Source organism: Diadema antillarum, unplaced genomic scaffold, assembly GCF_040938485.1.
Source record: "Diadema antillarum isolate AM-2024a unplaced genomic scaffold, OU_Dant_1.0 seq00000163_RagTag, whole genome shotgun sequence".
NCBI lineage: Eukaryota > Metazoa > Echinodermata > Echinoidea > Diadematoida > Diadematidae > Diadema > Diadema antillarum.
Genome location: NW_027271234.1, coordinates 1,307,862 through 1,334,258, shown reverse-complemented (window position 1 = coordinate 1,334,258; position 26,397 = coordinate 1,307,862). Strand labels below are relative to the sequence as shown.

At 38.9% G+C, this 26,397-nt stretch overlaps 1 protein-coding gene across 1 annotated transcript; it reads left to right on the top strand.

Moving 5' to 3' along the window:
- Positions 1–602: 602 nt before the first annotated feature.
- On the top strand, positions 603–24,418 carry LOC139728078 (putative divalent cation/proton antiporter TMEM165). Its single transcript, XM_071639040.1, has 7 exons — positions 603–664; positions 5,985–6,365; positions 10,127–10,364; positions 11,198–11,373; positions 17,859–18,041; positions 22,148–22,253; positions 24,345–24,418. The coding sequence occupies exons 2-7, from the start codon at positions 6,228–6,230 to the stop codon at positions 24,416–24,418; spliced, it is 915 nt and encodes a 304-aa protein (XP_071495141.1). The 5' UTR covers positions 603–664; positions 5,985–6,227.
- The last annotated feature ends 1,979 nt before the right edge of the window (positions 24,419–26,397 follow it).

The following is a 26,397-nucleotide window of genomic DNA, read 5'->3' as shown; positions in this document are numbered from 1 at the left end:
TTTCATTTCAAATACAGATAAGACAGAAGACTTGATATGACTTTAAAGTCCAAGATCTCTACTGGGAGAACCCCCTCTCTCTTTTATAGAAGGTTCATGAGCGGAAACTGCAGATAAACTCAATGTAAATTCAGCAAATTGTTAATAATATCAGTTGGATAGATGAGGAATATTACAAGACAATATTGTGTGATATGTTCCTGTCGTTTGCACATAAATATGAGAGAATTTTGGAAGGAAGGAAAAATACAAAATAAGGTTAGAATACAAATACATTGTATTGTTTTAATAGATTTGTCTTTCTTCTGGACCTTTGAGTTTTTACAATAAAGTCTGTGTGATTACCAACATCCAACATCGGGTGTTCCTTTTTTAGCTCGAGGGACTTAGCTAAATCTTGAAGAGGAGCGCCAGCTTGTGGCAAAAGTTGAAACAACGAGACCACCACATCATTCACACGTTGGCACCGCATACAGCGCCGTAAGCGAGCAGCTGCTGTATGTAAACCCTATGGCACGCTATAATGTACGTGAATAGTACGTAATTGTACGTATGTCGGTGACCCTGTGTAATGTATGGATATCGTTCAACGTCGGCAGCATACAGTATAGAAACCGGTAGCTCTCACGGGAGGGATTCTGGCCTCCGACGGATATCGGATATGGTACGTATCACTTCAAATTGATTTATCATTAAATTTACCGTATAGGGCCTACTAGACAATAGTAATTCATGCTCTGAAATGTGTATTGCTATTATTACACGCGCCACTCGTTCACTCCGTTCATCGTTGGTTCCCTTCACTGAGCTGAACATGAACAAGCGGTGGAGATAAACTTGGGCTTTAATTTGTAATATTAAACCCTTGCTTGGCCTTGCCGTGAATCTCATGACATGAGTATGAATGACAGGGCCAGGAGGGGCCCAGCAGCAGCGGGGTCTAACGTTAGGCTAGGGAGTCTGGTAAGTGTTGGTGAAGCTAACTTTTTAGACCGCGTAGCCATGCATAGACGTGGTCTTCAAACAATGTTTGATTTAGAGGATATCTAAATACTTCTGTAGAATTCTTCTTCTTCCTGGTGAGTGACCGCAATCAACATGCTGATTATTCTGTCACTTTGTCTTTGTCAGGTACAAGTAGGTCGGTATTGCACGGTGCAGTAGATTTTGAGTTTAACAGCAATATAATTTATTTTGTTGAATAATAGATAATCCCAAGAAACAATAAAAGTTCATTCATTCATTGAAATAAAGAATAATAAGTAATAAATTAACAAAGAATTTGATGCTTGGATTACTCCTGTCTCGAGGCCCAGGACACAAACAAAGGTGTCAATGGTGTTGGCCTCGATGGCTTCCTGAGGAAGGCTGTTCCACTGCTTAATTGTGCGTGCTCACTGTTTATTACAATTCAACCCGCTAAGCACAGACCAACCACTCATGTAAATTTGAATTCAAATTTAGATACCAATTATCATTATCATGGACATGGCAAAGTAGAAATCTAGAATGTGTAAGCTGTTTTACCTTGTCTAAAAACAGAAAAATCTGTCTGTCCAGAGGAGTTTTTGTCATTTTTTTACGTGAGCAGCCCTCCGTAGTAGGAAGCCAAGGCAAAAGCCAAGGACCCAGGCGGTCTCTGCGGAATATACAATCCCGACAAGATACATGCAGACCGATCTTTTGGTCAGTTTATTAAACGGATGGGGGTTCCTTTTTAGTTTTGTGAACATCAGTATCATGAAGTGAATAAATTGCCTGATATGCACAGGACTTAAAAATCGTAATTCTTACATCTGCTGCATTCAGTGTGTGAGTGCATTCTTCTTGAGACACAGTGAAATCATACAATTGTACTATGACCCATCATGTTTTTATGATTATACAAAAATTACTGTAAATGGCATTTTGAGGTTATCGCATAGCCATGGCTCATCTGTCCTTGCTTTGTAAAGTTGTCTTCTCATTATTATTCTTGCAAGGGCTAATAAAGTAGGAAACAATGTGTTTCTTCAAAAGTAGTTTGTGTGTACGTGTGTGTGTGTGCATTTGTTTGTTTCACCATTGAGCCCTACAAGTGTATTTTTCCAATCTTTATAGTTGTACCACAATGGATAGCTGACAGTCCACAGCGGTAACGGATTACAAAACAGGCAGCTTGGTAGAAAACACAAATGTGCAGAGTACAGATACTGCATAGACATGCTTCCATGCATATTCATCCCTACTGTATTTTGCTTGAAAAGATAGCATGGAATCCTCTGTGCAGCTGTTGTGTAGGTTCCACTCTCTTTGAAGAAAGATAAGAAGAAGTGAAAAGAAAGTTAAGAAATATTATATCTTATTCTTAAATCGGGCAGCCTCGATCGTATGGTTCTATCAGCATGACATTGACATGACATCTGCCCATTCATGGTCGACATGTCTACTATGGGTCCACCGTGTCCTGTGGCTAGTATCATGGCAACCCCATTTGAGCATCCTGCACACTGTACAAATTATGTACACTTCCATGGGCTTGTTGTGCAATGATATCACACATGGCTTATTGTGATTTTTACATAGCTTACAAAGATCATAACACAAACAATTTGCTTTCACGTCGGTCATCAGTCAATGCACCATTTTGATCACTAGAAAAGAAGTGCATCCAGATGGGGGTGCACAGGGCATGCGCCCTGTCTTTACTTTTTGTCAAAACAAAAGAAATACTGTATAAGCGGTTATTTTCGTAAGGGTTTGATTTTCGCAAATTTCGCGAATCACAGTTGGATTGTGAGTTTAACGACATGTGAAAAATGTCGCCATGCACTAGGGTAGCGATACATGTGAGATAGCGTTGGTGTCAATTCGCGAAAACAACATCACGTGAAAATGTCTGTGACCCTCTAATTCGCAAAAGTATCTGTACGCGAAAATAATAGCTTATACAGTAAGAAAAAATGGGAGGGGTGTACGCCCTTCCTTTAATTTTGTAAAGGCGCTTCCTCTTTATGGAATTCCTGGATCCGCCCCTGAAGAGGGTGCATTTGTAGCATTTTGTGAGTTGTATAAAATGAAATGAAGATAGTTACTGGTACAATATGTCAGAATACAAAGTATATTATAATGCATCTGTATGATGCAAGGTAATAGAAACCTGTAGGCAACAGTTGTCGTTCAGATAGGGCAACGTGATCTATTTAAAGGGTGTCCTTATTATTGGAATTAAAACACAAACCATTGTTTGCAAATCTGTGTCTCTGCAAAGGTTACTTTGGTATGAATACAGGTCAAATGTAGGTCAAACTTGGTCTTAAACTCTGTCATTGTCTTTATCTCAAGTGATGCGATGAGGCTGATTACAAGCTAGAGGTGCATAGCGTTGATGAAGGACTAAAGTTCAGCCAATGCAAACAGCATGCTTTTATGTAAATGCTTTTAAAGGTTTAATCTTACTTCGATGACCATTTTAAGATTAAAAGTCGGTTGCTGCTGTTTTATGCAATGTAAAACTGGTACACTTACCATGCTTGATAGGTGAATAATTTAAAGGGACTGTGCAGTACTGGTTGAGGTGGGAATTCAGGTTTATAATATTAATAAGTGAGATAAGGAGGAACCTCGTATGATATATGAAAGAGCATGTGATTTTAAGAAGGATTCAATGTTTATTTGATGAAAATCGGTTTTGAAATGGCTGAGATATCCAAAAAAAGTGATAATGATAAAAGGCGACAGGCCACAACTTTATTAGGTTTCACCTTGTTTTTGGATATCTCAGCCATTTCAAAACCGATTTTCATCAAATAAACTTTTGATACCCTTTAGAATTGCATGCTCTTTGACATCTCATAGAGTGGTTTCTGAATATCTCGCAAAACGTTAAAAGCTAAATCCTCACCTCGACCAGAACTGTACACACCCTTTAAGCTGTAATATGATGCCATAACCTGATTGGAAAAAAAAAAGAAGAAGTAGAAGAATAAAAGACAGGGAATGATTCTAGTTTCTTGTATGTTGCTCTGTACAGACTCCATGTGACTGTACATTGTACATAAGCCAGTTACAGTTAGCTCATGGGCACATTGGTTCAAATGACCTTTCTTTTTTCTCAGTTGGTTAGGCACTTCGCTTGTTTTCAAAGCAGCATGATGCATGAGCATGCCCACAATTTATGGAATTCACGTTCAAACAAAGAATGAACTTACGCAGAGCAGGTGACAAGAATGGTCTGTCAATTGACATTTTGGCAGGCATTCATTTCATTGTTTTGTGTTGAATGCATTATAAACAAACTTTTTCTACCAATATTGCTAAATATGAGGCTTGTTGTCAGGTGGAGTAATTTATATGCTATGATAGTAAGCACCATTTGGGTTACATGAATAATCATTACATCAGGAATGCTTATCTCAGTGAATTAAAAGAACAGCATGCCTGATTGTACAAATGACCTTTTTCTGCTCATGTGCAAAGTGGAACTGTACACTGGCTTACACTGTACATGTATGTAGGAGCATCATAGTGAGAACATAATTTCTTTTTGTCCCCGCCGAACGAGTTCGAGCAGGGGACTATGAAACGGGCTCCGTACGTGTGTGTGTCCGTCCGTGTGTCCGTCCGTGTGTCCGTCCGTGTGTCCGTCCGTGTGTCCGTGTGTGCGTCCGTGTGTGATCAAAATCTTCAATTTGCTACTTCTCTGTCATTTATGAGCCAATTTTGATTCTGTTTGCTTTATATGATAGCACTACAAGGGAGCTTTGAAACTTCTACACAGAATTTCAGTCGTGACCTTTGACCTTGACCTTTGACCTATATTGTACATTTTGCTACAAAATGCTACTCCTTCGCCATTTCTAACCCGATTTCGATTCCGTTTGCTTTATATGATGGCACTAGGTGAGGGCTTCAAAACTTCTACACAGAATTTTGACCTTTGACTTCTTTGACCTTTGACCTTGATTTTTGACCTATATTGTACATTTTGCTACAAAATGCTACTCCTTCGCCATTTCTAACCCGATTTCGATTCCGTTTGCTTTATGTGATGGCACTAGGTGAGGGCTTCAAAACTTCTACACAGAATTTTGACCTTTGCCTTCTTTGACCTTTGACCTTGATTTTTGACCTATATTGTACATTTTGCTACAAAATGCTACTCCTTCGCCATTTCTAACCCGATTTCGATTCCGTTTGCTTTATGTGATGGCACTAGGTGAGGGCTTCAAAACTCCTACACAGAATTTTGACCTTTGCCTTCTTTGACCTTTGACCTTGATTTTTGACCTGTATTGTACATTGGCTACAAAATGCTACTCCTTCGCCATTTCTAACCCGATTTCGATTCCGTTTGCTTTATGTGATGGCACTAGGTGAGGGCTTCAAAACTTTACACAGAATTTTGACCTTTGCCTTCTTTGACCTTTGACCTTGATTTTTGACCTGTATTGTACAGTGGCTATAAAATGCTACTCCTTCGCCATTTCTAACCCGATTTCGATTCCGTTTGCTTTATATGTGATGGCACTAGGTGAGGGCTTCAAAACTTTTACACAGAATTTTGACCTTTGACATCTTTGACCTTTGACCTTGATTTTTTACCTATATTGCACATTTTGCTACAAAATGCTACTTCCGGCGGGGACATATATTACGCACCGCGTAATTTCTACTTTTCCTTGTTCTTTTTTAGGAAGGGGGGGGGGGGGAGGGGGAAGGGGATGCCAATATCTTATTCGACATCAATTTTGTAAATTATGCATACATGTACTAGTAGATTAAAAAAAGTCTATCTTCCACTGATGATCACACAAAAAACATGACAAACCCTCCAGAACCTGTTATTTGCTTGGTGGCAATAGTGTGAAAAAACACAAGTTTAGGACTATACTGAAAATCTGTGCTGTACTCAATCAGAAATGATTGGACCAATTTTGTACTGTCTCTTTAGTGTTTTCTCATTCAGCATTTCTCTTGATATTTGTTTTGTTTCATATCCTCAGGTCTGTGTTGCTGATGTTCAGAATTAGCCAGCGCAACTGAAAGACATACAATACGTTTCCTGACTGGGAGTATCAAAGGACAGACCAGTTTGTTTGTCTTGGATCTAGAGAGACAGTGATAAAGACTACTTCAAGCAGCTGTCTTAGGGTGATCCGGCTCACCCCCAAATCTTCTGGACCTTGAAAAAAAAGAGAAAAGAAGGGCAAAATTGGTCGGGAAGTTGACAGTGACTGATAAGGAAGATGAGAACTCAGAGAAGACGAATCGTGTACCTGCATCTTGTCAGCTGCATTATGTGTGGCCTGTGCTCCTTTGGACTGGCATACGCCCAACAGCAGTCAGAGAGCAAGGAACGCAAGGAAGACCAGAAGGCTGCCCTGGTATGTGAGGCGCTGATTATTGCTGATGGGGGCAAGGGGGGGGGGGGGGGGGGAGGATCTAAGGTTGTACTCCTTTTGGCTGAAGTTTGAAACATCTGTGGTTCAAGTACGGCTCCACACCACACCACAGTTTAATTGGCTGTATCAGAAAAAAAAACCCAAACAAAATATTGTGGAATACTCTTTATATACATTGTATTGTATGTTGTACATACATGATGTTAGGAACTGTTGTTTAATGTTGTCTTCTTATCCAGCAATGGCTGCACTGAAATTTAATGAATATTGATTACTGTTCAATGGATTGTCTGATTTTTCCTCAAAACTTCGCTGATGTGTTCTACCAATATTGCTTGATCCACACAATCCACATGGACCTACAATAGTTACAAAACAACCTGTGACAAAGTTAAATAAAGGCAATAACTAGGGACTTGTTTTTCAGTCTCCACTTGTGTAAATGACATCTATTCACATTTACTTGCTTTTAAAGGGAAGCAGTCCTGAGATTTTCACTGTACTGATAATTAAGAAGAGTAAAAAATATAACCTTTCACCAATTTATACGCGTGGACATCAAAAATTGTCTCCGTACGCGATTTTTAAAAAATAATTCCTGCAAGCGATCGTGTAAGAGCCTGCCAAAAGGTGCAACGTTATTGATGCCCTACTCTCAAGTTGACAGCCGTGCCTCAGAAAACCAATTTAAGTGTTCAAAATGATCATATCTGATTTTTTCATAAAATGTGACAATATGTGGTTTTATTATTTCAAACAAAATATTTCAAGCTTATTTATACAGTGCACTCCCGTTATAACGAACACGGTTATAACGAAATTCCGGTTATAACGAAGTAAAAATTTGGGCTGCAATGTCATCCACTCTATGTATTTTTATTGTTAATTTGTTCGGTTATAACGAAATTCCGATATAACGAAAGAAAACTGCCGGTCCCGAGGACTTCGTTATAACGGGAGTCCACTGTACAATCAATATAAAAATAAATAATAAACATGTATTTATAAATAACTAGGGATGACGAGCAGAACACCGCTGGAAAGAGTTGTGCATCGATGACATATGACTCTCCGCCAAGACTTGCTCATTTGCAGAGTCACACTTTTTTAACCGAAATGTACGAGCTTATTTGGTGATTTGAAAGTTTGTTTTTGATGATAGTAGTTCATTGGAGGTACCAACAACAACATATTTTTTTTAATTTCGTGAGGACTGCGTCCCTTTAACCATTCCCTTCCTGAACAATACAGGGGCCGCAGAATTATTTTTTTCATTATTTGGTTTTTTTTCCGGGGTGGGGGGGGGGGGGGTGGGGGCTGCAGGCCAAAAGTGGACCATCAAGGAATATCTTTCCCTTGTATAGTCTTGGATTTTGTTGTGACTTTTTAAAATTAGAATAATTTTTCAATGTCTTTTGGAGTCAAAAGAGTGTGGGACTGCAACCATCACACCCCCCCCCCCCCCCCATTTTGCGGTGGTCCCTGCATTATACAAATAGGTACTGTAATGTTGTACGTAACTTATCCCATTTGTTAGTGCATGAATATCATACTAATGACAATTTGAATTTATTGCTCTATGAAATACATTGTACATGACAACAACCCCAGGTAGCTACATGTCTATCTGTGCCTGCACTCTATCTTGATGTCACAAAATCTTATTCTTAGTCATTGTATCAATGATCACTGTGCAATTTGCCAACATGAAGAATGTAGTTCAATGTTAATGTAAGTGATGTAACAGAGTGTGCATCAATTACACCCATTACATGCAAGGTTTTGCTTCGATGTAGCATCAAGTATCATAAGGCTGTCTAAGGCAGACAATCTGACTGTCACAAAATTAACAAGAGAAGCACTCTGAGAGTGCAGACCTTCACCAAGCAGCTCATTTCCACCACTGATCTTGTTCTTTCATGGAAATCAGTGATTTCCACCCATAAGTACAGTGTAGGCCTATGCATGCTGAAAATCGCCCGATTTCCCAATATAGAAGTCCTTTGTTACGTCATCAACTTCTAGCTGCATGGTACACCTCGCCCTAGCAGAAACTAGAGAATGCACTTTAGTGCACGTATGCAAACCTCAAGAAATGTGCAGCTTGAACTCCCAAGTTCATTGACCCTATCTGCCAAATATGAAAAAAAAAAATCCTTCATAAAATCCATTAGAATTCCCAGATTACCACCAAAATTTGATCATCTGTTCTCTGTGTCATTCTCAACATGATGGCCTTTCCTGCAAGTTTCATCCAAATCTATTTACAAATTTTGGAGTTATTTTGCAAACAGACAAACAGACGAACAAACCAATGCCGATGAAAACATAAGCTCCTCCCTTGGCAGAGTTAATAACACTATTAACACTACCCCTTTAATGCCGCTTTTTGTCTTTGCCCATTTGTAGAGTTCAGCTTCAAGGTACTGATGACCATTCAATAAACAAATGGCACAATCGAAAAGAGATTACAGTTCACTATCACACACTTGAGAAGTTTATTTCTTGCCTGATCACAGACATGGAGGACTTTATCAGGTATTCACCTCTGTTCCAGGGGACTTTGGACCTTTTTGACAGTGATATACAATTTGTAAGGTGTACTAAAGTAAATTCTGGGTTTTTTTTTAATTATATGGAACATATTGTTTATAAATGAAAGGTGTTTGATTCACAACACTCGCCCCAACAAACATTCCATGAGCAATGTGCTTTCCTATGTCTTACTTGTGATATCAATACCCTTTCTGCGTATAATCACAATAAAACAAAGTGAAATGTTCACTTGTCAAGAATAATTGAAATATAACACAAAGTGTATCACTTAATCATGCCATGCTGTATTTTCTAAAGTTATTATCTTCCCTGGTTAACATCTATCCATCAAACTGAATCAAAATTATGTGAAGTTGGATCTGCATCCAATTTATCAAATAACACTGACACCAGTCCAACAGTCTCAAACTGGTATAAAAATCACTGTCCAGACAGTAAAATATTCAGGAAATACTAAACTTTAAAAAAAAAAATTGATTGTCAGGGTCATTTGAAAAAAAAGAACAGGACAAGTAAATTTTAGGTTTGGACCAGTAAAAATTGAAAAAAACTGGGCATCTACTGGTCTAACAGGAACAGGTTCGACCAGTAGACAGAATGGGTTAGTGTGCAGCCCTGAATATGTACAATTGTACATACAGCATGTGGTATGTAAAACGGTCTGAATGTCGTGTTGGGTCTTGTCGTATCTTGTACGTGAACAGCAAATACACTGTAGTAAAATCTGTAGTTCAATAGTTGATTAGACACTGTGACTTTGGATGAGAAAGTCCAAAGCCCTGCCACAGTCCTTTTGAGTCTCGTAACACAGCGCTCCTCTCTTTTCAAGGTGTATGGATGTGGGGACCTGATAGAAAAGCTGAACATCAGTGGGGTCAAGTTTGCCTGAGAGTGGCTGCCTAGTTTGAACCTTTTTCACAATGTGATATGCTTCCAGTGACAGGAGTGTTTTAAAAAGGAGAATTCTTGACCAGTTCGAGTTACGTCTGGAAAGAAAGAATTAAATTTTACAAACGAAACTGTAAGACTTTGCTCAAAATGATGTATTAAAAGATTTTGCCTTTTTTTTTTCAAGACAGTTCCTGAACAATTTTAGTTGATATGACTATCCAAATGAGTCGGGTAATGATGTCATCACTTCACAATTTTCGTCACTGTGGCTGTCTTACATTTGTATATGCATTTAGGATAATGACATCGTTGTCAACGATGACCGAGGAGAGGGTGCCCTCGATAGTCCTGTGGAAAAGGCTGTCGTTGACGTTACATTCGTCCATGCCTTCGTTGCCTCGCTCTCAGTCATCATCGTCAGCGAGCTGGGAGACAAGACCTTCTTCATTGCCGCCATCATGGCCATGCGACATCCCCGCATCACCATCTTCACTGGAGCGCTTGGCGCCCTTGCTGTCATGACGGTGCTATCTGGTATGCCAATTCCCTTAGCTCTGTATGTCCCTGGGCATTTGCGGATGAAACAACCCAGCTTTAGTGCTTCAAAATAGTTCTATAATGTGAGTTAGGGATAGAAACAACCAATGTAGAAATTTGAGTAAGTATAGTCAATGTGAAGCATTGTTAAATATACAAAATGTGAACAATGGCTATAATAAAAATGTTTCTAGACTAAACTGTCTACAGTTGAGGTTTATTTAGAAAAATATTGATATCTCATATTTTTGGCTTCACTGCAAAATTTTTACATAGTAGGATGTATAGTGATACAACTGACTTACAAATATGCATAAAAAATTATCTCTTTTTAGATCATTGCTCCCAGTGGTAAACAGTACCTGTAACGTTCAATCATTCTTTCAAACGTAACCTACACGTGTAGTTGCAATTTGCCTTTGTTCAACAGGAAGACCATGGTGACACAATAGGGACATAGGGGCGGGGAATTAGGTAAACTGTACTCTGTGATGATTAGTTGTCAGAGATATTGTATTGATGTGTTAATTGTTGAAGCAAAGCATGCAAGCGTGTATGCTAATTAGTGACCAAAGCACAGTATTTTAAATATAACGTGCTCTGCTGACATTCATCATATTGCATGGCTCCATCCCAGCGAATACCTTGTGTTTACTCTCTACCCAACTTTGTTGTAGTTTAAATACGAATCCACAGTTCACTGCTTGATCGTGAAGTATGGATTAACTCTTTTTACCGTCTTTTATTGATTTAGATAAGTATTCATGTATTCATTTGATGCAAAATAGCACACTTCATGCTTATATCTGAAATTTGTGTTTTGTGTACAGCCCTCCTTGGTTATGCCATCACCATCATTCCGCGCAAGTTCACCTACTACGCCTCAACCGTCCTCTTCTTCATCTTTGGTGTGAGGATGCTGCGGGAAGGGTGGAACATGTCTCCGGACGAGGGCCAGGAGGAGCTCGAAGAGGTGCAGGCTGAATTGAAGCGGCGAGATGAAGAGGTAAGACACCCGGCTGTTAAGCTTCCAGCCTTTAAAATCAAGAGTTTTATAATCACATATAATACTGTTTACGCCGAATATTTTGCGAGGTTTCTATTTTTACAAATTTCGCAAGTCAGGTGCCATTCGGGAATTTAAAGACGTGAAAAAATTGGCTGTGACCCCGATATGACTGTGACAGGCACATCCCCCATACATTTCTCCGTTGATTGCTAATTTAACCACATGCAAAAATGTTGGAAAGTCCCGATACGCGAAAATTTAGGCTTGCTTGATATATGGCACATACAATAGTTTTTGCTGTGTTGGAGCATTACTTTAGCATTCAAAGAAGCTTGTAACGACAAGAAAAGAAATTACCATTGCAAGACTATATCTAATGATCATGTGTTTAGAGTTGTCTCTGGCTACCTGCTTATAAATGAATGAATATTAAAATCTATTTAAATCTATTTATTCACAAGTATGAATGAAAAAAAAATGTGTGAAGTGAAGCTTTAAAATGTGGCGCTCACAAGGGGTGTATTACCCTATGCAGAAGGGAAACTCGTAGCACACTAAACTAACCAAGAATGGCTACATACATGTGTACTTAAACCTTGTTGAACCCAAAGAGCAAGAGAGATTTTTGTAAGAATTAAAATTTTGTGAAGAAATTGAACAATTATGTGTGATTTATTATTATTTTTTTTTTAACGGGGAGAGGGAAAAGTATTTGACATAACTTTGTTGTTTGATCACAGAAATGATCTTCTGTAAAAGTGGAATTTTTTTTTGCACATTTTGCTTAATCAGACGCTACGAGCATGAAACTAAAAGCCCGAGAATATTTTTGCATGCCATATGTTGCAGTAGTTGATGTCCTGATTCCGCGGAATTAAAAACATGCGAAAGCCATCTTACCTGGCAGAGCACGAAAAATTAATCGTGTGAAAATATCTACTTTTACAATATTTCCCCTTCCCCCTCTTCTCTCTCTTTCCATCCTCCTCTTAGAGTGCATTGTATCCTGTACTTTAGTTTCAATTATGTTATATTTTCCTTCTTGTGGTTTGCTGTGGCATTATTATATTTCTCTATCTTGAGTACCTTGTTTTATTTTAAAGCATTTTTTACAGCCTGTGTATTTACCCAGTTACCCCTTGTTCATGCTGTTTATACAGCTATCTAACTTCTAAAGAATCTAGTAAAAAGAATCAAAATATCTATTTGTATCTATGCATGCATATTTTTTTGAGTTTCAAGAGAGCAGTTGATATCGAATTATTTGCAAAGAAGCGTTGAATCAAACTAGCTTCATTTACATGTATATGCAACACACATACGAATATGTGTGTCATATGTTTTGTGTGTATCTCCTGCTTGTATGTGTGGTTGGTCCTTTTTTTAGCTCACCTGAGCTGAAGGCTCAAGTGAGCTATTGCGATCGCTCTTCGTCCGGAGTCCGTCGTCCGTTGTGCATCATGCGTCGTCCGTCTTGCGTAAAACTTTTTACATTTTCATCTTCTTCTTGAAAACCCCAAGACCAATTTTCACCAAACTTGGCAGGTAGCATCCCTAGGAGGTTGGGATCTCAATTTGTTAAAATGGGCACCATTCCCCACCACCCAGGGGGGGCCCTGAAACCCCCCAAATTAAGGAATCTTTAAAAATCTTCTTTTCTAGAACCAGAAGTGATAGAGCTAAGTTGATACTATGAGTTAGTTCATTAATGACTGTAGTTCCAAGTTTGTTCATGGCAGACCCAGGGGTGCCCCCCTTGGGGCAGGGGGCGGGGTCCAAATGGGGCCTAAATTGTAAATTTTCATTATCTTCTTGAAAACCTCACAATGGATTTTCACCAAATTAGGCAGGTAGCATCCCTAGGAGGTTAGGATGTCAATTTGTTAAAATGGGCATCATGCCCCACCCAGGGGGGCCCCAGGGGGCCCAACCCCCCCCCCCAAATCAAGGTATCTTTTAAAATCTTCTTCTCTAGAACCAGAAGTGATAGAGCTAAGTTAATCCTATGAGTTAGTACATTAGTGACTGTAGTTTCAAGTTTGTTCATGGTGGAATTAGGGGTGCCCCCTTGGGACCCACAGGAGGAGGGTGGGGGAGGGGTCCTAATGGGTCCTAAATTGTACATTTTCATCTTCTTCTTGTGAACCCCATGACCCATTTTCACCAAACTTGGCAGGTAGCATCCCTAGGGGTGTAGGATCTCAACTTGTTCCAATGGGCACTGTATCCCACCTGGAGAACCCCAAGGGACCCAAACCTCCCAAAATTAAGGAATCTGTAAAAATTTTCTTTAGAATCAGAACTGATAGAACTAAGTTAATACTATGGCTTAGTACATTAATGACTGTAGTTTCAAGTTTGTTTGATAGTAGATGCAGGGGTGCCCCCTTGCGGGCAGGGAGGAGGGGTGGGGAGGTCCAAATTGGGGCCTAAATTGTACATTTTCATCTTCTTTTTGAAAACCTCGTGATGGATGTTCACCAAACTTGGCATGTAGCATCCCTAGGGGGTTAGGATTTCATTTTGTTAAAATGGGCACCATGCTTCTGCCCCCCCCCCATCCCCCCCCCCCCATCCCCCCCCCCCCCCAATTAAGGAATCTTAAAAAAAAAAAGTTTTTTTCTATAGAACCAGAAGTGATTGAGCTAAAATTTATACTATGGGGGGGGGGGGGGGGGGGGGGTGATCTGAATTTAGGCCCTAATTGTACATGTTCATCTTCTACTTGAGAATGCCTGGTCAAATTTTGGTAGAGCTGTGTATGATTTAGATTAGTGACTGCGTGAAAGGTGAACTTGCGATACTCAGGTGAGCGCTAGACCCACGGGTCTCTTGTTAAACCTTTATTTTGGAAGAATTTCAAGTTATACGCATGTATGCATGTCTTATTTCTGTTTCTTTGCTTGCCATATTTAGAAGGTATGTTATGATTTGGGTCTGTTTTGCATGCCTAGTTGAACCTTTTGTTCTTACGTAGGTACAGGAATCCCTGAAGAAGGGAAGTTTGCCTGTTCTTCAAAATCACACATCAAACCATGTAGAAACCCATATAGGTGTAGAGAACGGCACTGATGAGGTCAGTAGGTCAGAGTTCAAAGGTGACACCATGTGCCCCTGTATATAACCTTCAGAACATCTACATGCTGCAGCAGCTACTTGAAAAGTTTACAATATCCAGCATCACACATGCGTCTGTGACCCGTCATGTGTCCCTTCTCCACACAAGTGTGTTCAGCCTTCACAGATGGCTCATTTCATTTCGTGTTGTTGCATCTCACACCACACTCAGTATTTGGGATTCATGCACCTTGAAGACTGCCGGATCGTATGTATCGTTGCACCACCCTGAATTTACAACTAGAGAATAAAGCTCTCTATAATGCACAACATTTGATTGTATCGTATTTGACCGTGCATCACAAAACCAACAGAAAGTCGTATTCATGACCCAGTTTTTCGCAAAGACTCACAATATGTGAAATGGATCAATCGTGTCAAGTTTGATTTCGTGTCTTTTCAAAAAGAGCAATTCTGTATAGTTCTAAAATTTGAAATCATAAATGAAATGGGAAAGTGCCCCTTTTTGCAGTTTTTCAAGAACACTCTTTTCCCCAATGAAGGGTTCTGGTGTGGAGTTCTTTTTATTGCAACTGATTGACAAATTGCTCTTTGTCAATGGAAATGAACACTGATTATTCAGTGTTTTAGTAATAACCGTGATAGAAAATCATGGGCACACACATACTTGGGTCGGACTCCAACCAAAGACTTCCTGATTGCTAGACAGGCATCATATATCCACAACTAGACCACCAAGCTTCCGCCCAACAGCCAGTGATGGTTCTCATCTCTTGTAGCATGCTGGTAATACAATATGGCCTCAGACCAGCATCACATCATGCCTATACCTACACTTGACTGTATTGCTTCTTTGACTGTATGGAAGATGACAATGCAGCTTGCACTAGATGTAAGAAGTAACAGTCTTCCAATGAACAATACAGCTTTGTACCTAACAGAACAAGACTTCAACCCATTCTCTCATTTTGAAGCCTCACCAGATGTGATAGTGTGGCCTATTACCAATAGGTGTACCAAAGCAAGATCTTAAAACTGTAAAAGTTCTTGAGTAACCTTGCATCTGTCTTTGTTGCTCTTTCTCATACGTGTGTACATACACATGCACAAACATGCATGCATCATCGGTAAAGTCTTTTTGTTAAATCCAGGAGTGTCACAGTGTGTATCTTCCTGTTATTTAATCCAGGAAATCTTCCTGTCATTTAATCAAGGAATGCCACAGCGTGTATTATTACATGTAATGCAATAGTCAAATGCATGTCATAAGTCAAACATCAAGACACTACTTCCTTCACAGCAATCATGGCAGCAATGTAACACTACAATGCAGTGTCACAAGAGTTCTTCCGGTTATTTTATGATTATCATTGCTATCATTATCATTTATTTGAAGCTTATGACCCTGTTTTTGTCTAAATGTTCTCCCATAAATCATACACAGTCCATCTGCTGCACGCCTGCGGTTTAAATGTAGGTTCCGACATGATCTCACTTGCGAAACCTCATTTGTCAAGATCAATGAACATCATCATATCAAAATGTGAATGAAGGGCCCCCTGCACTGGTAATGCTTGTTAGGCACGTACATTGGTTACATTGGATCTACATTATGGTGCAGTTGAATTGCTCTGCATGGGGTGGTTGTTGCTGGGTTGTTCTTATTGTTGTTTTTTATCAATGGAAATAGTGCATCTTTTGTTTTGCTGACTATACATAATTTTTATATATTGGCAACTGGCCAGTAATACAGTCTTTTTTGTTTGAAACTACAGATCAAGGAAGTAAAAATTGCAAGTAGGATTGCCCCGCTGTGCCTGCATGCACTTACGATTGTATTGATATCAAATGGGACAATTTTATTACAGGTAGTTCTGCTGCACTTGGAAAAAACAGAAAATGAAAGTAGACATTAATATCGGTGCCACTTTCTCAATCGCTATATATAATACAAGTCGTGTGTTTAGTAGTTGGCAAATAGGTCTAATGTTTGGTATTTAAGGGAGAACTCTTGTACCATACATGTGCCAGCGCATTATGATTTTTAGCGTTGGATACACTTTGAAGTCATATTTTCCATAATACACATCTACTGCATGCGTGACTGCATGGGGCGGAAAAAAAATGAAATCATGCCCCCAACCCCCCTCCCCCCTCCACAAACACATACAGTTGTACGCATCATTCATATAATTTGTTAAAGATACTTGTGCATACATTACTATATTTAATGAAAAGGTAAAAACGACATTATATTCTCCCTACATCTATCATTTGTTTTCCATGATACATGCACACGTATACATGTATGTATTTCTGCATTGACAAAAAGGAATCCCCTCCAAATTTATCTTACTTGCATTTGAATACAACTGTCATTGTTCATTGCTTTGCCTTGTCTTGCTTTTTTTTTTTGTTTATCGCATTTTTCACCAAAGCCTATACTACATCCCAGCAACAACAACAACAACAAAAAAAACCATCCTCTCCATATCATCTGTTTTGATTCAAATATATTTATACATTCTTTCAGTACTAGGAAATGTCCTCTTGCTGTTTTTCCATGCTGACATAGTATGTATAATTGTACGCTAATAATCAGCCAAAGCATACAGGTCTAACTCAGATACAGCGGTAACAGAGCAGTTTACAAATACCATGATATACATGTACATGTATGGTTTGGACTACCTGTATTACCCACTTTCACAATGCATCTCGTTACCAGGATTTATTAATTAGTAATTTACACTAATTTTGGTTTGGTATACAATGTACATGCTGTGTTACATGAAAATAATGTTGCTCAAAATATTGCCCTTTACCATTAACATGTTATTGAGGCAATGAAAAGTGTTAGAAAAAGAAATTTCCCCCTTGAAAGTGGTAATATGGAATTATTAGGCACGTATGAGGAAGTGTTCAAGAGTCATTATTCAATGGAAATTTCTAGGTAGTAAAAAAGCTTCCAGGGTGGATGTGTATATTTTTATAATTTTTAAACATGATCTGCATTCAGGTGTGTTGTTGTTGTTGTTTTTTTTCCAAATATATCTGACATACTCATAACTAACCTTGATAGCACTAAATGTCAATGACAAGGAACCTTCCCCATATTTCATTACCGACCATCATTCAAGATTTGATTAGTTTTGATCAGCTTTTTCACATTTCTTTGATTTCAGGATTTCAGAAATCTGAAAATTCATGCAACCTGAGCTGTAAAAACAATCTCCAGGAATGATCGCTTGTTAATCCTAGATCTATGTATTTCTGTTAGATGTGTTTATTTGTTCATTCAGTAAAATGCTTTGGTATTGTGTGATATGATGGTAACATGTTTTGTATGTCAAATGAAAATGTGTTGATTTGAGTATTTGACTCCCTTGTCTGATTTTTCTCAGAGAGAAAAAGAAATGATGTCAAGTGTGACACAGGATCCAGAGTCTGGAATCATAAGAGGCGGGCAGCGGCGGAAAATTCTGGGTCTGTTCTCACCAATCCTGCTGGAGGCGTTCACACTAACATTTTTAGCGGAGTGGGGTGACAGGTCTCAGATGACAACAATAGTATTAGCAGCAAGAGAGGTAAGCACCATTGTAAATCGTTATTGTCTTCTCTCTTCACGTTATCAAGTTTAGCCATGCGAAGTGACAGGCAAGAGATGATAAGGCAAGGGTGATAGTGTGAACAACATTGCTGGAAAGCAGAACATCATGTGTTTGATGGCCACCTCCTGTTCACATTAGAATTTTACCAAAGTGCATCAAAGACCCGATGGCATGGAGAAACGTGGGTGGTCCAAATCAATTGATTTTCATCTGCTGCCCACCTGGGGACGTTTGAAAACCACAAATATTGCCCATCATTCATGCATCAGCAAATGCCTGTGCATTGAAGCATGCGTTCATAGGTAACGGTCAACTCCACTCAAGATTTTTCAGCCGTGTGTGTACTTAGTAGAGATTGGTGATAAAGCTGTACACAGTTCCTTTGGGGATTCCTGAGTATATCCGAGCAGGACCAGCCTCCCCACTCGATGATATCCCTATGCTACTGGACTTAAGATGATGCCAACAACCATCCAGTGCTGTTCATTGTAACATAAAGTGACGTTAATGTCTCTGCCCAGATGGGTTCTGTTGAGATCCATGCATTCATCATTTGGTATGAATATGGTGAACGATAAATCTCTCAGTTTTGTTTGGTGTGAAAGGTGTAGATGTGTTTGCCAAAGATTGTTTTTTTTTTAAACAAATGTAAGTTTACAGAGGAAGAGATTCTTCCTCTGTCAGTTTGTTGAAGAAACAATCTCAGCAGATCACCTGTGCAGGAAAATACAATGTAAGATCAAGGTTATCAAAACAGAATCTGTAGATTTTTATGAAGAAAAGGATGTGTGATGAATACATGTTTATTTTCAATAATGACTCAGTCTCTGTCAACGAATGAATGTACCAGGGCCCCGTTTTATCAAAAGATATAATCGATAATAAATTTCCTTTCCTCACCAAACACTGCCATAGACTTACCATGGAAATCAACTATATAATCAATTATAACTCTTCATAAAACAGGGCTCAGACAGAGAAAAAAGCAAAAACAAAACCCAAAAGCACAAGGAGGTTTGTGACCCACAGTACATCTTCCATTAAACAAGATGTGCTACTGAGAGTTGCTCAGCTTGACAACCATATGACCTGCCCAACACATTCTATGCAGTGACTGCCGGCAGTTTGAACTTAGATATGCATAGGATATTCTGTGTTTTATGTTTTGATAATTGTTATCAAACTCAGGCTTATGTTAAAGATCAACCTGTGGAAATGTAGTCAAAGTCAAATAGAGTAAGTGTATGTGTGAAAAGAAGGATGTAGATACATTAAGACATCAAGATTTATAGCATGATTCAATCATGGAAAAAAAAAAGGTAATACAATCTAAAAAAGTGTTTCTGTGGAGATGTATTTTTTGCCATTTTGTTGTTGTTTGTAGGGTATGATGTCATAAATGTCAACTCTTTGAGTTTTGTTACTGCCATATACTCTGTCATTACTGATGATAAAAGGGCAATTTGTTGTATTTATATCTTTCCCAGTTGTACTGAAGATATTGGCAGGGCGGATGGGGGGAATGTCTCACTGTTTGGTCTGTCTCAGCGATCACGCGGGTCAAGATACTTTTACAGGCCTACACTGTAGCACTTCTTTTAGATACATCCAGGAGGACTCTTGCCTCCAATGATTTTATCTAGTCATGTGCATCACTTTTTTTTTTTGCCCCCACACTTGTCTGACAAGCCACTTGACCTAGTGACTCCCGATGTGATTAATGCCAGATTGGCATTGTCAACGGCAATGACAGGTAGAAGTGGCATTGTGTGACAGGGCACTGTTTACAATTCATTACATGTCAGCAGTCTGATAAGAGTATGTTGCACTCATTACATTCTATTATTTTGGGAGAAGGTTTTTGTTTTGTTTTGTTTTAAGTTGGTCACATCACACGACGCATTGCTTTTGATTGACAAGATGAATGAGGAAGGCAAAGTCTACCCTCCGGTTTGAGCTGACTCCCTGTGACACTTACTTGTGTCAACTCAGGGAAAACATTGAACCATTTATATGACACAAAGTGCCATTTTAAATCGAAATGAATCAATATGGCGCTGTATCAATATTTTCGTCTAGAGCCGTGATGGGTGAACTTTGTGGCAGTCAAATATTCTGTTGCGGTGTTTTGGATTGGAAAGGAAAAATATGTACATGGTAATGCCGCATTTGAAATCAAGCTGGAAGTAGCAACCCTGTGTTAGTTACTTTAGCACAATTCAAATGCACCAGTATGTATTTCAAATCACAAAAACTAAAAGTCTTCTAGTCAGCAGACAGACTTCTTGTTGTTTTTGTATTTCTCCTCCCTTCTTTCTTTCTTGTTTTAGGACTCAGCAGTGTATTTATACCCCCGCCAAACGAAGTTTGAAGGGGGTATATAGGAATCAGCGGACGGTCGGGCGGTCGGGCGGTCGGGCGGTCGGTCGGGCGGTCGGTCGGGCGGTCGGGCGGTCGGTCCGTTGCAAATCTTGCGTCACGAACTACTTCCTCAGTTTTCAACCGATTCCCATAAAACTTGGCACAGATGTGTGCCTTGGGTTGTAGATGTGCAAGACGTATTTTTTGACAGTACCCAAAAGTACGTTGCCATGGTAACGGCATATTATGGGCAAAAATGGGTACAAATCTTGCGTCGCGAACTCCTCCCACAGTTTTTGATCAATTTTTATGAAATTAGGTACAGATGTTCATCTGAATATGTTAATGTGCAAGACACATATTTCCGCAGTGGCAAAAAGTGCGTTGCCATGGTAACGGCATGTTATTGGTAAAATATAGGGCAAAATGCTTCATGGCAAAACTGCTTCATCAGTGTTCTTCCAATTCTCATGGAATTCATATTGAATGTTTGTCTTAGGATATAGGTCAGCATGACACATTTCTTGACAGTGACAAAAAGTATGTTGCCATGGTAACAGCTCACATATTATGAGCCAAAATGATGGAAAATTTTGTGTTGCAAACTACTTCCTCAGTTTTTGCCCAATTTCCATGAAACTTGGTACAGATGTGTGCCTTTGGTTGTAGATGTGCAAGACGCATTTTTTGACAGTACCCGAAAGTACGTTGCCATGGTAACGGCATATTAATGGCAGAAGATCAAGGAAAGATCTTGCGGATTTAACTACTTCCTCAGTTTTTTGACCAAAGCTTATGAAATGTGGTACACACCTTGATCTTGGTGGGAAGATGTGGAAGACATATTTTTCGGACGTGTCGGAAGCTGCGTTGCCATGGTAACGGCATATAAATGGCAGAAGATCAAGGAAAGATCTTGCGGATTGAACTACTTCCTCTGTATTCGACTGAAGCTCATGAAATGTGGCACACACATTGGTCTTGGTGGGAAGATGTGCAAGACATATTTTTTGAACGTGTCGGAAGCAGCGTTGCCATGGTAACGGCATATTAATGGCGGAAGATCAAGGAAAGATCTTGTGGATTGAACTACTTCCTCAGTTTTTGACAAAAGCTTATGAAATGTGGCACACACAATAGTCTTGGTGGGAAGATGTGCAAGACATATTTTTCGGACGTGTCGGAAGCTGCGTTGCCATGGTAACGACATTTAAATGGCAGAAGATCAAGGAAAGATCATTCCTTGGGTAAGACTGTCGTCACGGGGCGGGGGTATTAATCACCTTAAGTGATATTTCTAGTTTTGGATTGCACTTACCTTTATATCGATGTCGATGGACAGATTAATGAGTACCAGTTGTTCAAATTGATTATTAAAAGTACAATTCACTGATGTTACAAAATCAAACATAGTCAGAGTCAAGAATATGGTGTCAATTTATCAGCATTGTTCAAAGATCTCTGTATGTCTCTGTATCAGTACATTAAAAAAAAAAAGTATTTGCCCACTTAACGTTTGTTATCAATATTACCTTGCATATTCTTGAATTAGTGGATTTTCATGTTGCAGTTCATCGGAAATGAAAAATCAAAACACTTTGCCTTCTGAATGGAATTTATGTTGTCAATGTACTAGAGTATGCATCATGTCAATCTTTCTTTCTTTCTCTGTGAGATTGAATACATACACCCTCTAACTTTTTTCACTTTTCCTCACACAGAACGTGCTAGGAGTGACAATAGGAGGGACGCTGGGTCATGCTTTCTGTACAGGCTTAGCTGTGATCGGTGGGAGAATGGTGGCTCAAAGGATATCAGCCAGAACAGGTATGGAGTCCAGCTTAACCCGCTTAGACCTGCCACCCGAAAATGCAACTGATATCTTGTGCCGTGTAGTTGCTGCTACAGATGGCAGAATTAAAGGGGATGGCTAGTAACTGATCAGTGGGAATGCTGGAGGATGATTGTTCCAATCCTTGTGGGATTCATTCAAGAGTACATTATACATCTATTGTTGTGTGAAAATTATTTGCTTCAGAATGGTTTCATATTCAAGTAATGTGCAGTTTAATGTTTCCAGGTTGGTGTGCCTGGTCAGTGACGGGGTATTAATCTGCACATTACTTGAATATGAGACCGTTCTGAAGCAAATAATTTTCACACAACAGTAGATACATAATGTACTCTTAAATGAATCCCACAAGGATTGGAACAATCATCCCTCAGTATTCCCACTGATTCCCATTGATCGGTTACTAGCCATGCCCTTTAAATCGCTATTACAGTATATGCCAAATATTTTGTAAGGCTCTTATTTTCATGATTTTCATGAGTCTGTTGCTATTCACAAATTCAAAAACACAAGAAAATATTGAATCTGATCCCGATATGAATGTGACATGCACGTATACATTTCTCCATTCTTTGCTGTCCTCCATGATAGCAAATTTAACCACTCGTGAAATCCTTGAAATTGCACAAATTTATAGACTCGATGAATATATGGCGTATACAGTATTTTCCTGTACTCATGATTTGATATGTTTCAAGTGTAGACTGTAGGAAAACAAAACTGTAGATAGTTGTCTTGAGGACAATCAGTTAAAGAAATTGTTCAACAAACTGACTGGCCCGTACAAATGAGAAAAGCAATCAAGAGAACTAGATTTGCATTGTGACCTCTAAACACCTAATTTCAACAGGAGATGGGTGTGATGATATTCCCTTCTTCCAACATTTATGATATGAACATCACATGATATATATCTTTTTTATAAACTGCACAGAATTTTTACTGCTTCTTGCTGTTTTAGCATGGGGCAATTCCAGCATTACATTTTAGAGAATTTTTTGTGACTTTTTGGGCTTATTTCAACAACTCGATCAGCATGATCATTCTGAATACATTTATTCTAACCCAGTTGCCCTGAAATGTTAACAGTCTGAGGTTTGATTAGTTGCGATAAAACATTTGACTGATATTACACAAAATGCTTGCCGTTACGGACATTACATTTTTTGGACACAATTATTTACCTCCATGCGGAATGTTGCAAAATTTATGAATCGGAGCATTAAGTAAAAGAAATTTTATTCTGAAATGAGTTCTCAGGGTCTGTTGTAGATTGATAATTGTGTACAGCTCATTCAGCATGTACTCTACAGGTTCACAAATGTAGCGTTACGGACATTACAACTTTGTCCACTTTTTAAAGTCCCAATATTCATACTTCAACACAGTTCATATCTCAGACAAGGCTAATATTAGTGTTTTTGGTCCATTCTTAACCATAAGCTACTTTGAATGAAATGCTGATGTGTTGGTGAATATAGAATATTGAGAGTCAAAGAGTTTGTGTTTTTACAAAAATTATCAAAGTTTTTGCCCCAAAATGGGTTTTTGATGAAAAGAATGCCTAAATACCATTTAATTGTATCAAAATGCCACTCAAATGATAGAACTAGACAAGTTCTATCATTTGATACGAAATTTGTCCCTGTAGCTCATATATATTTCAAATTATTGCAGATTTATGATTTCTAGGAAAGGCAACACGGAATTGCCCTTGTCATGGAGAAAAAAACAACACATTGCAATTTTCCTCACAAATACATTGCTGTGTTCAATGGACAGGGCTTGACACTAATTTCTTTCTCTAATGACCCTAAAATCTTGGAATTGATTAATGTTGCAAAAAAGAAATGTTGTCGCCTGAAAGAAAATGAAATATGAAAATTTAGTTTGCATTGTAGCTGCCCAATCATGCCTCTGAAAGATAACCTTTTTGGAAATTTGGTGGCCCTACGTGATATTTAGTGGCCCTGGGCCTCTGCTTAAATGTGAAGCCATGTTGTAGATATCCCATCCCCTGAGTTGTAATCATAATTTTTGTGTGTATTTTGCATTCTCCCTCATAGTGACGCTGACTGGAGGTGTGGTCTTCTTGGTCTTTGCTCTGTCGGCTCTCTTCTTCTCCCCCGATGAGTCATGAGTCGGGGAGAGTCCGGCGTGTTTTTTGCAACATGTTTCTGAGATTGGGTCTTGCGTGGAGGAGACGACCCGCTCTTGGGGGCCAGTCATTTTCGCACAAAGACAAGAATGCAGAGACAGAAATTTGCCATTTCATTTCTCATTAATAGTTTGTGTTTTTTTTTTAACAAAACATTTTGATGTCGAAATGGTTGCTGCAATAATGAAATAGTATGTGCATGCCTTGTCGTATCACCAGCTCACATTTACAAGCAATCATACAACTATTGGCCAGTTTGCTTTGCTTGTGCGCCATCTCAGCAGGCTGGAATGTCAAGATTAGATGCCATTTTGTAAGCTTGGACAAATTTTTGATTAGATTGAACAGAAACAATGTCTCATTGCACATCAAATTGTATTGCATCTTTCCAAACACGCCTCGACTCACATGAATTATACTTTGTAGCAGCACCAGCCACCTGCTATGAAAGTTTCTCGCTTATGCTACACCTAGGGTGGTCTTTAACTCAGACAGCCAGATAATATATTTCTATACCCACACTGCCATGGTATTTCAAGGAGTGTGATTTAAGCAAGACAGGGTGCACTGAAGATAATTGTGATAGAAAACTTTGCTTACATTGTGTGCCTCACAGGTTGATCTATGGAATGCAATTACTTTGATAACCCTCTACATGTTGTAAACCTCTCCTCCCTCCATGTACACATTAGGAGTCAGAGTAAATGCTTCTGAAACACCTGAAAACAAAATTCTCGCTGCCATTATCTCTGTTCCAAGAGGTAAATGCAATACTGCAATAGTGGAAATTTTTGCGTGAGTTATCTTTTGTGCTGAGGCGGGTAAGATGAAATATTGTATGCTTTTAATTCCACGAAATCAAAATATTCAATCCTGTTGCATGTAACAAGCAAAGTATATATGTGCTTTCATTTCAATGCTAGTTTCTAGTCACAAGAAATGCGCAAAAATCTCCTCTTTTACAGTACCGTGGTGATAGCAAAATGGCCTGGGATGCACTAACAGCAGACTTTGGGCAGTAAATTGGCATATGCATGGATAGAGAGAGACATAAATACATATAAACTGCAGTGTATGACTCAAACCTTGTAAAGATGAATTATATTTCTACTTGACATGCCATAGATATGCCTGCTGCATTTTGGATTGCTTTCTTTCACTTTATATTAGTGTGCATGCATCTAACCCTTTCTTTGACCTGGACAAGTTTAATCCAGATGAGGTCAACTTTCCAATGAAAAATTATGTTGTTGTTTTTGGTAGTGCGTACCAGTAACAAAAATTTGTGGCACAAATGGAAATTGGCATATGAAACATTATAAGAATGAGAATGTGTGCTGTACAAGTTTGTGCAAAGTGGATTTAAGTATTTATGAGATATTTTTTGAACATTCCCAGAATTATGCCATGGACTGTCTGGATATGGTCTCACCTCTTTTGCTCACCTAATGATACTATTCATATACAGTGCACTCCCGTTATAACGAAATACTCGGGACCGGCAGTTTTCTTTCGTTATAATGAAATTTCGTTATTAGCGAACAAATACAATACATAATGAAAACAAGGAAACCACGTATATATATCATATTCTGTTTGCTGAATACTCATCATACACTGGAAAGCTATGTGAAATGTGATGGGACAACTGTATTACAATAATAAACGCAAGTTCCTCTCAGAAACTGTGCGTTACACGAGGAGCAAACACACAGTGGTGTGAAGCGTTCACCCATGCAGAGACGCTATAAATGCTTGTTCCGCTACGTATTTTCGAAAGCAATTCGCATTTCGTTATAACGAAGCACATTTCTTTTGTTTTTCTTTGTCTGTGGCGCTCGGAAAAGACTTCGTTATAACGGAAATTTCGCTATAACCGTGTTCGTTATAAGCGAAATTTGTACCATAGACTTTAATGGTGACAATTTTGGAACCAGAAGATTTACTTCGTTATAACGAAA

Coding starts and splice junctions, on each gene's coding strand:
- LOC139728078 (XM_071639040.1), top strand. CDS start 6,228: ATGAGAACTCAGAGAAGACGAATCGTGTACCTGCATCTTGTCAGCTGC. Junction 6,366..10,126: donor AAGACCAGAAGGCTGCCCTG/GTATGTGAGGCG, acceptor ATATGCATTTAG/GATAATGACATCGTTGTCAA. Junction 22,254..24,344: donor AAGGATATCAGCCAGAACAG/GTATGGAGTCCA, acceptor TCTCCCTCATAG/TGACGCTGACTGGAGGTGTG.